Consider the following 14,513-nt stretch of genomic DNA (forward strand, 5'->3'; position numbering starts at 1 on the left):
TGATGGCAAAATTAAATGTTTTTTGGTGGTTTTCTGGACCCCCAGACTAACCCCCCCCGCTTCAGCAGTCAAATGTGCACAGTGGCTCTCTCCTGTCTCCTCTCCTGGGGGTGTGTTGTTGCTGAGTTGTTGTCACTTGGGTGTTTATCTGCCAGACAGTCTTCATCTGTGGTGTCACAAAACCCCACACATTCCCTCCTGTCTAACATAGCTGCAGTTTTCACATTTTATTACGGTGCCTATATTTGAGGTCTAGGTGTATTTTTAAAAACTGCCAGTGAGCCGTCTGTCCGCACGGAAATGTTATCTGTTGGTCAGGCAGGAATGGACCAGTCAGTTGGCTTCTTGTGGACTCTTGTGTCAACTGCCCCTTATGTTAGACATAATTATTAGACCAGATTTGATAGGGCAACCAATGTGACAAGGTTTTTATAGGTACATAGTTACATGGACAGTAAGTGGGAATGTTACAATGTTTTATGCTCCACACTTCAGTGTGAGGAAATCTGTTAAATGTGATTATTTACCAGCAGGGCAGGAAGAAGTATTCAGATGATTTACTTAATGGGGAGCTCCATAGATTTTACTCACTTTTAATCAGTTTACTAGACACCAGGAGTCCTACTAAGCCTGTAAAAACTGTATGATGTTGTTTCCCCTGTAGAAGATTTGAGAAAATATCATCACTTAAACCCGTAAAATATTATTTTTTAACTGGTTAAAATAAAAGTACCATGTAGGGTCTTTAAGTTATCTGAGAACAGAAAGTCTGTGTTATAAACTTAACGTTTGAAAGACATAAAAGACTAACAAAGGATGCTATCATATTGCATTATGGGAAATGTAGGGTCTGCTTTGGTTCTTACAACAACAAAAAAATCTGTATCTTGTAATTTAACTTTATTAAAGTTCAGTATTAAATCAGTGGATTACTTTTGTAAGTACTCATAATAACGTATGGCTCCTAATATTAACATAAGATAACTGGTGTCTTAATATTTAAGCTTTATTTTAATGGTTGGTTGATTTGGAGCTACTTTATATACTCTTATTATGTAGTTCAGTTTACTGTATAAAAACCAGGGTTTATTAAAAAAGTCTGGAAAATTTGGAAAATTCTTAATTTAACCGTTATGTTTTTAATGTTAGCAATATGCTTGAATTTGAATATACTGACTGAAAAGTGATTGATTTTCAACATATTCTGGTTGTTTCATCACAATCACTCATGTAAACTAACAATTGTTTAATATTTGAAATGAAACGACCCCGTTTTCATATCTGTTTGTCCCCTGGCGTGTTCACCCGTCTTTCATAGCTAGATAAGTCCTCTGTTGATCCCTTACTCTGGAAATAAACAAGCAAGTAACCACGATCAAAACATACTACCACAGTTAACCTGGTAAAACAAAACACCCTGAAAGTGCTTAAAATTGCTTTTAAAATTTTGTAAGGATAGGTTTTTTTAATATGCAAAAAAATGTTTTAACTACAGCTGTTAAAACGTACAATATTTCTCTCTGACATGTGGTGAAGTAGAAGTATAAGGTAGTAATTTTAAGTAAATAGACTCAGTAATTATTAAACTCTGACCAGTCACTACATGCAGTTGATGAGTTTCACTACAAACACTCGACTTACTTTTCCAGTATGACGTTGGCGCTCTGTGAAAGTGAAGGAGACAGACAGAAAGGAGGAAAGAGACAAAGTTAATCACATTGTGCTTCAGTTGTCTGTGCCAACAACATCTGTCAGAAGTGTTTGTCAGACACGTCAGCGCATAAAATAAAAACATGATTTTAAGAAAAATACGGCCGGCTGCCAGATTGGCCTCATGGTGTTTACTACCTGCCTCCACTAACTCTATCTCCTTTAACACCTGCTTTGGCAGAGGATGTGGCTGAACATAAAACAGCGACACCTGAGGCTCATACTTTCTCTCTCACACACACACAAACACACACACACACACACACACACACAAACACACAATCTCTCCTCACAGGAGACAAGAGTGACGCAGAGAGCAGTGAGGATGCTGAATTGAAGTAACAACTTGTTGTCTCTTCAGGGACGACTGGGACCGAGGTTGGACCGTCTAACTGAACTAACATTTTAACTTTTGTCACGTTTCATTCAACCCCTTAAATGACGTCAAAAGGTTTGTTTGTAATAAATGTATCCGAGGACATGCGTAGTACCATTTCTGAGTAACTTTAGTGTCCTGAAAATACAAATTAGGGCTACAACTAATGATTATTTTTCTATTAATTGTTTGGTCTATGTCAGGAAACCCCTTAGAGCCCAATGCTACACCTTTAAAATGCCTGTTGTGTTTGACCAAAAGTCCAAAATCCAAAATATATTAATTTCATGTGATATAAAATAGAGAAAAGCAGCAAATCCTAACATGAGATGCTTGGACATTAATTGATAAATTATTTGACTGATAATATTAGCACGAAAACCAATATGTGACCTGCCTGACTGAAACCTTTATTGACAATACCATGAGCCTCGAAATTCGAGTCGAGTCAAATTAAGTTTGACTCAAAGGCACAATTAAAACATTTGTCAAGTGCCTTAAAATTCCCAACTTTGATGAATTCCCTGTGAAAGCGACATGTGAGGCGGGACATATAATGTAGGCAGAAAGCGGTTTGAACATTCAAAGATGCTTTGTACATCATTTTTGAGCAAATTCTGACTCTTCAAATTAAAGTTTAAAAGTTAATCAATTCCAGAAAAACAGCATTTCGTCCACAGGACAATAAAATGATCTATGTAACTCCTGGTCTTTAAGTTTGACTCTTTACTTTAAAATGAGTCTACAGTTGTAGAGATTTAGAGGTCAGTGGATATAATGTACATGTGCATGTTTCATCCATTAAAACATGTATGTGCATGTGATCAATTGGCTGATCGATAGAGTGCACTGGAGAGACTGACCTGCTCTTCATTATCCCTGCAGCTGTATGAATTAATCATGTGTTTGTGGTGTGTGTGACGATAGTGTCTGTGTCTTAAGGTATGCAGGACCAGAGACCCAGCAGTCCACGGGGGGATCGTGGAAGCAGAGCGCCTGACACTGAGGCATCCCGCTGGGCTTACTGCTCCCGTTCTCCTCCTCGCCCTGCAGCTGTGCACATAAAGCCCTTGATCATAAGCAGATATGGCCTGGGGACTACTGAGCACGGACCATCCTGGGAAAAATATCGATGTGTGGTGGCAGGAAACTTTATATTGAATGGAGGAGGAGTAAAATGTGAGGTGAGTTTGTTTAAATAAAGAAAAAAACACTACTGCTAAGGTTTATTTCGTGTCACGTGTATGTTCAGCATGAATGAAATGTTTAGCATATAAGAGGATTAGATGTTATTGATCATACAGTTAATTAACATTAGAAAGTCTAAAATTTAAAAAGCTGTTGTTTTGAAATTGGGAGTCAGGATTCTGAATATTATTTTAGGAGTTTGGGAAATGATCATAAAATACTAATTTTGTTGCCTTGATGTATGCTTCTGCTATCCCTTAACATTTTTCTCATCATCATACTGGGCTTTGTGTTATGTTAACAAATTATGGTTTTCATTATTTTGAAAAACAATTACTTTCTCCTCCAGATCATCACTTTAATAACTTTTAAAATGTTTAAATGTTACTTTATTAATTCAGCTATTAAATTTGCTGCGAGTTTTGTAATTCAAGATAATAGTTTGTCCCAGAGTTTCTGTGAATGTTTCATAACAGCTTTCTGCCCTAAAAATCCATGTGGGGAAAATACCGAAGTTTAGTTTTTTGGTGAATTTTTCTCGGCTTAAAAATAGTATAACATGTAAAGATTCAGAGTCTCAATACTGTTGGAATAAACCTTTTAAAATACTAACTAATATTAACCAGCTGATGTGAGGTGTTACCCACCTGTATAAACAAAGGCATGTGTGGCTCTTCCATGGACTGGATGGCCGACTCCACCAGCGTTACCGCGGCCTCCAGGTCGTCACTGTGCCGACGCATGAGAGAGCGAATGTGTTTGAGTTTGGCGTCCTGTTGTTTGGTGATGAGCCCCACCAGCTCCTGCTTCCGCTCCTCCAAGATGGCCACCAGTCCGCCAAAATGGGTGGCCAGCTGTTCCCTCTGCCGCTGCCCGTTGTCCTGAGGTGAGAAAGAAGATTACTCAGTATTTATAGGATGAAAACTAGTGAAACACTTACAATACAAAGAACACCTGCTGCCTGATTTAGACTTGTGCAGTATATATATATGTGTGTGTGTGTGTGTGTGTGTGTGTCTGTGTGTGTGTGTCTAACCTCTACAGTGTGGCAGATTGCTTCCATCTGAGAGATGACTTCCTGGATGTGGTCGTTACTGGCGACCAGGATCGCGATGCCGTCACTCAGCTCTGTCTGCAAACATTCACAAAATCACTTCAGTTTAATCCAACCAACATTCCTTTGAAAATAACTTAAACTTAAGGAAATCAGTGTGTTAATATTGTTTTCACCGTATCAATAAATGGCCCAGCGAAGCAACATGTCCTCACATTTGTGTCTTATGTGATTGTTCCTCTTGGTCAAAAGAGATTTTCCACCAATTTGAGTTTAAAAACAGTTTTTTTCCTCACTCCCACCAAGTTAATTCAGTTGTAACCCTGATTTTTTGGAATCTTTTATAAGCTAGCCAACGTGGAAAGATAGAACAACCACCATCCACTCTCTGGATTCACATCAGCCTTTCGACTCTACTGTTACACTCTACAACTGTCCAAAATAAAACAGCAGATAAGAACCTAAATTACCCTGAGGCAGGTAGGGTTCGCCACTGCGGGTCTTCTGTCTACATCTTGTTGGCAAATTGGGCCCTGTCTAACCCGCCAAAGAGATCTTATGATCCACATATTTGATTTGGCATAAGCTTTTCATGTCAGATGCTCTTTCTGACGCAATCCTCCAGGCTTGTGCATCCCCAGTGGCTGGGGAGAAACCCGGTTCAGTGGCTTGCCACACTTCGACATGAGGAGGTGGGGATCAAACTGTAAACCTTGTGATCAGTAGACGACCCGCTCTATAACCTGAACCACAACCCTCCCATCAACATTAATACTATTTAATAATAACCGAGTAAAAATAATAAATTGGAATTATTCAAACTAAAAAGACTCGATTGAAACTGAGTCAGCCAATATCTAATATGTACATTGATTATTGTTAGACAATCTTCACCAAATAACTCTTGACTCAGATTTACAGTGGGGACAAGTATCAGCTCACCTATAGATGGCGCTACAGCAACATGATGAATTTAAATGGCCATAAGTTAGTGATTATGTGTCTGAATAACTCCTAATATTACTGTAAAAGTTTTGTTTTTATCCACAAATCAAGACCGTTTTCAACTTCTTAAGATTTTCCTTGCCGCCGTCGCCGAGTGCTTGCTCATGGTGGGAACTGTTGGGTCTCTGTAAATAATTTTAAAAGGAGTACGGTCTCTATTTTCTAACTTTTGTTATGAATTGGTGCTAAATAAATAAAACTGAAATAAACTGAAAACCAATAGGCATTCTTGTCTGTCTGTGTTTTTCTATGCAGAACCAGATTTTAATTTTCTAAACATTTTCTGTTACTAAAAAGACACACTTAAGAGAACTGTGCAGTGTTGACGGAGGAACGCACTCTGAGTACTTTCTAGTTAGTAAGCCTGTCACCACCTAAAGCACAACAACATGAGTCACCAGCATGCATCTGTTTAGACTATCATATAACATCATGCACATTTTAATATTTTGTTCCAGCTTCTGCACAGCCCTGGTGCGATTTTAAAGTGTTATTAGTGCATCGAACGTTCTCACCTCCATCGGCCCTGAATGAAATCAGCAACTTTTTTTGTTTTTCGGATTAACCTTTGCATAAGGATGGAGGATCAACAACTTTCCACAACCTCATCTAAAATTCAGATGAGTGAATCAGAGACCGGCACTGAAATGTCAACAAAGCCAACTGCTCAATAACATGCCGGACACTGCTGCTGCCATCTGCATGACAGCACTGCTGCACTTTGTCTTTGTGTGACTTTGCGTCTCCACACGCGTGAACAAATGAGTTAATAAAAAAAGTTATATATTTGATGTGTCTGTTTGATTCTGCAATTAAACAGAAACATCTTTAGATGACTCGATAACCAGGTGCAGTCGTGGACAGTACATTTACTCTAGTATAATGCTATAATAATACTAATTACTCTGCAGATTTTAAATAATATTGTATTATAAAATACAATGCATGAGGAGAAATTTATAAAATTAACTGCATCCCGCCTCAATATAAAGATACATCTTACATGTTACCGCATCAATAATCCATAAGTGAAATATATAATAATGTGACAAAGACAAAGCCCAGTTTAGCTTCATAGTGAGTACTTTTATATTTTAAGAACATTTTCTCAATAAAACTACTTTTACTTGTACACTAAATTGTGATGTTTCTATTTTTCTACTTGTTCCACCAATGACGAGGTGTGTACAGGTGTGTCCTGATCTCAGTGGTTACCTACAGTATTTATTTGCACTGGGTGGTAGGTCAGTGTGCATATTGGTTTGTGTTGGTGTTTCCCTGAAGATTGGAAAGAGACACTGGGAATCCAAACAGAAAAGGAAAGAGAGAAAGGTTTAAAAATAGAAACAGAAAGAAGGAAGACAAAGGCCATCGTCTCTTGTTGCCCACCCACACACACTTTTAGAGTTTAGACTATTGTGTACACTCTTGATGGTCCTTTGACCTTTAAACAAGCTTCAGTTGGGAGCTCTGCTGCTCCAACAACCTGCCAGCTCACTTCCAGCACACTGCACCAACTACTGTTCGTCTCTGGAGGAATCTTTTGGTTTTGTTTCATTACTTTGCCTGAAAGTGGAGTGAAGTTAAGTGTATTAGAAATAATAATTATAATAATGATTTTATTTATAAACCACTTAGAAAGCTAAAGCAACCCATTTAAGGTCTCCTGTATAACATAAAAAAATAGGAATATGATGCAGCCAATAAAAGAACAAACTCTTGAATTCAAAATAGATAAAAGTACAAAATCTATGGAAGTGCATATAAAAATACTAAAATGAAGTGAGGCAGAGAGCAGTAATGTGGAGTGGAGTAGAGTGATTGGAAGAGATGTGGAGTGGGGTGATGTAAAAAGTCAAGTGGATTACAGGGAAACAACCGGTTAGACCTTGTTTTAATTAATGCAGAATTGATTCTTTACCTTCTGCATCATATAGACGCTGCTGAGCGGCGCGACATCACAGTCTTTGTGTTTCCCGAACACTTTGCACATAGAGCAGGTCGGCGTCTGACAGGAGAGGCAGTAGATGTTGATCTTCTCCTCTTCGTGTTCTTCACACATGAGCTGCTGCTGCTGCTGCTCCGGCTTCATGTCCACAAGCCTGGGAGAGACAAGTAGTATAAAAAGTATAAATGGATTGTAAAAAGGTTCATGTTGATGTATGTACTGATTGATTGTATATTTTGTTGCGGGGGGGGGGGAATAAAATCCTGATAAACATAATTTAAAAAAACCCCAAACATAAATAAAGTAGAGTGAAAAGAAGTAAACTGAAGTTGAGGGAAGTGAAGTACTGTGTGAGTGGCCTGGTGTGAATCAAAGTGGAGTGAAGTTTGGTTGACTTGAGTCATGTGGCGTGGTTGTGGAGTAAACTGAAATGATGTGAAGTAAAATGAAATAAAGTGGAGGGAAGTAAACTGGAATGAAGTGAAGTGCACTGGTGAGTGAGGTCAATTAAGTGGTACACACTGAACTGATATATTTTAAACTGATTGGTGCACAGAAATATGTGACATATCAGTCCAATAAGAAGAGCTGAAAACTGTTTTGGATTTGGAAGAAAACAGTGTGTTGATGTAGGATCCCATCATTCATAAAAAGAAGCTGATTGACAACATATGTTTTTAGGGCCTCCAACCTCTGTTACCATATCATCATTAGACAAACACCTATGAAATAAACGTTCATATTGCATTTTTAATCTAATCATTTTGACATAACATGAACATGTTTTATTATCAAGGCTATGTTTTCATCTTATTTTGTCTATTTTTAATCACTAGAAAGTTCAAAGTCCAAATTAAAAGTGTCGTAACTATGAGGTGCAGACATATTTCTTAAAGCACCTGAACAAACTCAAGTGAGGAAGAACCCAGAAGTTCATCCAGTGTTTAATTTATCACCTAATCCAAACTTGGCAGTTTGAATCAGATTTCCATGTACTAGTGGCACAGTAGTCCACAAGACTTGGCAACACTGTCCGTATTGTTAAACCAGCTTAGTTTACTTCTGTTATTGCTGACGTATTTTGACGTCAGCGGATGATGGAAGAACTACGCCAAGAGTTTGGCTGAGATAACAGTTGTTTCTTTGCCACCTTGGAAGCGAGAGGGTGTCACTACTCACAATGGCTCAATCGGCCCATTCGTGTATCCGTATGTATCCAAAGTACATAATAAGAACAACATAGTTTATATTTTTTGAGTAGTTTTGCAACAATTTTCCACTCCAAATGTTGAATATTCACACAAACTGTCCCACCAAGTTTGCATTTGCATCCTAAAATGCAACGCCTGTAACGGAAGCAAACATTCATGCAATAAACAGTCCCTTTGTCCTCTGACGTAGGTGTCTCTGACAGAAATGATGATTAAATAATGAGAATTTTTTTCAACACATGAAAAAATGATGAGACACTACAAGTTACAAAACATTTGTGAACCTCACTGTGAACAATCACATCTATTTTAGCCCACACAGATAATGAGGGGAGTCCTGTCCTTCTGTCCTCTAATGAATGCCAACATCTCTCTTCTTTACCAGTGACTCATTGAGCTTCTATTTTGGAGTGAAAGTGGCAAATCTACACTGAGGACGACTTGAATATCACTGCAGAGTTGTAGTAAGTGTGTGCGCTTATAAAACAGAACTGAAGAGGCTTCTGCTTGGAACATTTGACTTTTTATGCAACAAAATCTACTTTAAAGCATTAGTTAGTTGATTGATAAAAACCAAAATAACAAAATTCAGGCCAATGATTGGTCATTTGTGAGAGTGAATTTGGTTGGCTTAGATGCTTTGTTAAAGTTATTAATTATGAAATTGTTTCACAAAGCAGGTAAAACTGCAACTCTACTGCAACTCCCTGCAGTCACAACTCAGCAAAACACTAAAAAGGTCACAGAAAGTCAGCTCCCACCTAGAGATGTTATGATTTAGAAGCTCTGAGTTGAACATCTGAGATCAGATAGATGTTGAATTATGTTAAATTAAATCTGTGTCCATCTCTACTGATGACTGGACACCAAAAAGGAAAGTCACTGCAGCTCCTTCTCTTTCACCAGTTACTAAAAACACTGTCAATTTATTTATTTTATCCTGCACTCTAACAAAACTGTAAAGGACCAGTATGTATGATTTAGTGGCATCTAGCGGTTAAGTTCCAGATTGCAACTAACTGAGCACTGAACACTGAACGGGCGTATTTGCAGCCAGTGTTTGGTTTGTCCGCTCTTTTATCTACAGACTCGCAGTGTCTGTAGATAAAAACTGCTCATTCTAAAGTAACAAAAACATAACAATTCCTATATTCGGGATATTATATACATATATATTCCATTTCTGCCAGTAGACCCTCTAAATGTTACACACCAGACTAGAAGAACCACTGTTTTCCAGTGTTCCTGATAAAAACTCACCATATTACTCACTTTACTGGCTTCTAATCAAACACAGAATTGATTTCAAAGCATTGCTCACTTTTTACAAATTATTTTATGGTCTAGCGCCTCAGACACTGGTCTCATAACCGTACCCAGGACCAGAAGTTAATCTGGTGACGGTGCATTCAGTCATTAAGGTCACACTCTCTGCAACAAACAGCCTGATGAGATCAGATGGAGCATGACTGTGGTGTCGTTTGAAAGCGAGCTTAAGACCTTTCTGTTCTCTTAGACTCTGTATGGCCAGCTACTGCCTCCATCTCTTTGTCTGTCTACCTGTCTCTCTCTCTCTCTGGGTATGTTTATGTTGGTGGGTGGGCAGGGGATGAATAACTCTATAATATATGTGTTTTATTTTATCTTGTTCATATTTGCTGTGTCTAAAGCACATTGAGCTTGCAATGCACTGTGTAAATACACTTATTTATTAATTATGTATAAACTAATTAATTCTATACGTTTTTGGTTGTTTTTCTTTGACGTTCTTCTCCTTTTTAGTATGTTTTCCATGCGCACACATTATGTTTATAACTTGCAGTCGACAACCACTGCATTAAAATGGTATTCATCACCTAAGGGTGAATACAGAAAATCAAGAGTGTGCATGTGTTTCAAAGCTTAAAATACTTCACAGCGGTGTTGAACAATAAATAAATATATAGTGAATAAAAATGAGGAATAAACTGAGGAGAAAATAACCCCCAGGGTGTTATCATTTAAAGGCAAACAACCATTAATTAAAAAAGCACTCAAGTATCAGTTTGTCACTATGAATTAATGACGACTGTGATTCACAGTGTTAATGTCTGTTTCTCCACTGCAGTCAGAAACCTGAAGACAGTAAAGGAATACAACACTGCTCTCTACTGGTACTCACTTATGTTACAACAACGGTACTTCAGATTCTATATAGAGTTTTTCTTAATAAACTTGTTGGTACGATGTGATACAAATACTGTGACAACTGGAAATAAGAAAAAATCCATAATTCTATGAACTTTAAAAGTATTAAGAACATTAATTAAATGTATTATTTATTTGATCTATAAAGCTCTTATTAGAAAGGCAATATCTCTCTTTCATGCTTGCTTATAAGATCCGCTTTTAGTTTTTAATTCCTACTACTTTTTACAAAGCACTTTAAGGATAAATACTCTTGTACCCCTTGATGAATTTAAATCCATGATTGAAAATTACTGAACCTCTGTTTGCACTTGTTATATCTTGTAAGAACTGCTTTTATAGTTGTTTTAATGACTTGTTTTTTTTTATCTTGTATATTTTATTAGTGTTTTAATTAATTAATTGTTTTCTTATATTTTTTATTTGAATATCTTGTATTTTTTAGTCATTTTATCATCATTGTAAAGCCCTCAATGAGTAAAAGTATGTAGTTATGTATATAAACAGATACATATTAGGTATGTAATAAATGTAGATATATAAATCTGCTTACAACTACATTATAGTATGTTATAAAACGTTTATTAAAGTTTATATAGTGCTTATAAATGCTGAATATGGGGTCCCTCCTGCACACACACTCACCTGGAGGACTCCTGCTGTCTGTAGAGGTCTATGATGTTCTCCACCAGCAGGTTCCTCTGCAGTCCGTAGACTCCATGGCGGTCCAGCACCACCTCATGGCGGCACGACGGGCAGCGAAACCGGCTGCCACTGACAGCCATGCTGGAGGAGCCGCGGGACTGCCACAGAGGGTTCGCTGACTGGATAAAGAGAAGAGGGAGTGAAACAGTATAAATACCCACCATCTTATTTACAATTCCCAAAGATATTCAGTGGAGATTTGGCAGAACTGACGATCAGAACTGGAGAAGTTTACACTATTGAATGGTTGAACATTGTGACGTAACATCTCATTAGTTGAGCAGCAAGGTGGAGGAGAAGCAATGTCAGCTGGTTGGAGATACTTTCAGCAACTTTAACAGCAACATTAGCTAATTTAATTTGTTAGAGTCAGAAAGTTCGAAACATCTCATGAAAATAAAACATGTTTTAAGTCATTGTTAGAACTGTAAATGTATTATTAAGTATTCATCTAGGTACTTGGTATCAGCAAGTAACAAAACGTAAATACTTGTATTTGATCTTAAATAAGTGGTATGAGTGCATCCCTTTCATAGAGTCATAAAGATAAAAGACAGCACGCATTACACCCACAGCCTGTTCACCCTGCTGCCGACTGACAAGAGATACAGAAGTATTCGCGGTCGTACCACCAGACCTCAGAGCAGCTTCCTCCCTCAACAGAAATACTTTTATTTTTATAACTTATTATTTATTCACCCCAATGTTTGTACATAACTTTTGTTTTTGAGTAGAATAAAGGGAACTTAATCTCATCATACAGTCATGTGTTGTAAAATGCTCAATAAATCTAACTTCTAACTAATCTAATTTCTCTGTGATTTCCCAGGAATCATGGCCGACCACTTGTTGGACATGGATTATTCACAGGTTGTCTCTTTTGGAAACTTGCGTGACGCCACTGTTTCGCGTGACAGCCCCAACAACAATCATTACCCTTTGGTTTCGTCATGTTCATAGCTGCTGATAGCTGATACTAATCCCAGCGTAAGGCCACATTTTGTGACATGTGGTTCCTTCTCTTTGGTGAGTGCGAATGTTGTTGATGCTGAAAACCAATAAATACGTATATTCAACATGCAGCTATATTTGCTTACTGCGACCGAACGTAAAAGTCTAATCACCTTAGTGACAAACTGATGCTAAATATATAGTCTTTATCGTCCCGGGAGGGACATTTGTCTTCACAGCCCACACATGTTTATGTCTTACAAGAACAACATACAAATACAGAAAACAAATATGGTTCATCACACTTGTTATGATATTCAGTCATATTTTAACAGAAATATCAGTTTGGAACGCACTGAGGACATAACTGGAGAGGATGGATATGGATTATGTGACATTTTGATCCATTTATTCTGCTGTGAAACTAGATTCCTGTTGGATTTAGCTTTGATTACCATATTTTGAACTATTAATTGAACTATTACCTCAGTTTGTAATAATGATAGGTGCTTGAAATTTGCTGGCATGAAAATAAACAGACACAATCTCACCTGGAAGATGTCGTTGGCACACTTGCGGCAGAGGTTGTGCTGGCAGGGCAGGATGACCACGGGTTTGGAGAACATCTCCAGGCAGACCGGGCAGATCAGCTGCTTCTCCAGGTTCTCCATGGTGGCTCCTCTGCCAGCACCGGGCCCAGAACTGCCCGCCGACGGAGGCTTGAAGCCGAGCGCAAAGCTCATCACCTCCAGGGGCGGTGAGTTAAATGTCAGAGAAGGCAGGAGGAGGGATAACAAGCAGAGAAACACAAAGTTGTAGCTCTTTCTTCTTCAATTCAATATCCATACAGGTCTGTGTCGATCACTCTTGACTTGTTCAACCCTCAAAAGATAGTTAGATGTGTTTTTAAGTTGTATTTTCTCTCCGTCTTCTGTTCTAAAGTCTGTTTCCCCAGCTGTCCATCCCTTTACCCCTCTGGCAGCCTGTCTAACCCCCATGTAAAGACCCTCCCATGCCCCCTGTCCCAATCCCACAGCAGCCAGACTGTTGACTGTTGATATTTTTAGCTCCTCAGTTTGTTCTGGCTATGGTTACTGTGTAAACCGCGTTCCACAGCCGGACCCCTAGAAAGTCCAGGCGTGGCAGAGGATCATGGCAGTGATCAGTGCCGGGGTTCAAATGATAATGTTATTATGAAGCCTGATACTTAAAGAGGAGATCCTGCTGGCATAAAGCGACCTCTGGCCCTTCGGCATAAACAGCTAGCTCCATGTCTCAACTTAGACTTCTGTTTGTAGTATCAGTATTCAGTATCCAGCACACAGAGATTTTAGTGGAGTGGGAAAACTGTTTAAGCATTAAGTAAAATTTAAGACATATTGTTCTCAAAGAAAGATCTAGTAAGCTATTAAACACGTTAAAGTGATGACTATATATTGATAAATCTGACAGATTTTGCATTCAGTGTTGCATTCAACTAGCTGCAGTAGCCTAGCTCTCGTCAACAAACACTCGCTCGTTAGTATTCACGTAGCCAACATTTTGACCCATGTAACTTGAAACTATAGACTTATATATAGTTATATAGAGTTAATATTGCTAAAAACATTGAAATATTTTGTTTCCTCCCATTACAACCTTACTCTCAAGTATGTAGTTTTAAATCTTTCCTTACTGTCAACAGAGAGAGTGGTATCAACAATACCGCCATTAGAGCCCCCTGATAAATATATTACAACTTATTATTAGACATTAGGGCTTAATTCATGAAATCTATACGTCTTTTTTTAATATATTTAATACCCACTAGAACGTTGCTAAATGTAAAAGGTGAAGTGAGTTGGATTGAGTCATCGAGCCAGAAGAAGCAGTGTGAAAATAAAACAGAGAGAAAGAGAGCCTGTTAGTAACCAGATCTCAGTGTACGGCTGAATAGACACGCTGCTCATATCATTCAACTACAATTCAACACCATACTGAGAACTTTTATCTGAATCAAGCACGCCCTCTACTGTTCCATTTACATACAGCAGCATACATCAGTGCTGACTGCAACCACTGAGGTCATGTGCTCTGTATTTTGGGGATTTTAATGAGGAGTTTTTGTTCTACAGCTACAGACAAAATACACATGGTGGATTTTTAAGGTTTATTCTGTAAATTAGTGCCTGTCACTGC

The 14,513-nt window shown here is 38.2% G+C and overlaps 1 protein-coding gene across 2 annotated transcripts in view; it reads right to left on the reverse strand.

Moving 5' to 3' along the window:
- The window catches only part of trim54 (tripartite motif containing 54), a 20,653-nt gene extending 7,305 nt beyond the window's left edge, over nucleotides 1-13,348 (reverse strand). Inside the window, exons 1-6 of one of the 2 annotated variants that reach the window (XM_035678675.1) lie at nucleotides 12,887-13,348; nucleotides 11,325-11,503; nucleotides 7,255-7,435; nucleotides 4,311-4,406; nucleotides 3,922-4,155; nucleotides 1,642-1,664 (exon numbers count right to left, since the gene is read on the reverse strand). In XM_035678675.1, coding sequence (XP_035534568.1) covers nucleotides 1,642-1,664; nucleotides 3,922-4,155; nucleotides 4,311-4,406; nucleotides 7,255-7,435; nucleotides 11,325-11,503; nucleotides 12,887-13,078 — 905 coding nt within the window. In that variant the 5' untranslated portion in view covers nucleotides 13,079-13,348. The remainder of the gene's footprint in view (nucleotides 1-1,641; nucleotides 1,665-3,921; nucleotides 4,156-4,310; nucleotides 4,407-7,254; nucleotides 7,436-11,324; nucleotides 11,504-12,886) is intronic. The other variant, XM_035678674.1, reaches the window with a different exon arrangement.
- Between the last annotated feature and the right edge of the window lie 1,165 nt (nucleotides 13,349-14,513).

The sequence above is a fragment of the Morone saxatilis genome, unplaced genomic scaffold (assembly GCF_004916995.1).
Source record: "Morone saxatilis isolate NCDOM2014 unplaced genomic scaffold, NCSU_SB_2.0 Contig7, whole genome shotgun sequence".
NCBI classification, from domain to species: Eukaryota; Metazoa; Chordata; class Actinopteri; family Moronidae; genus Morone; species Morone saxatilis.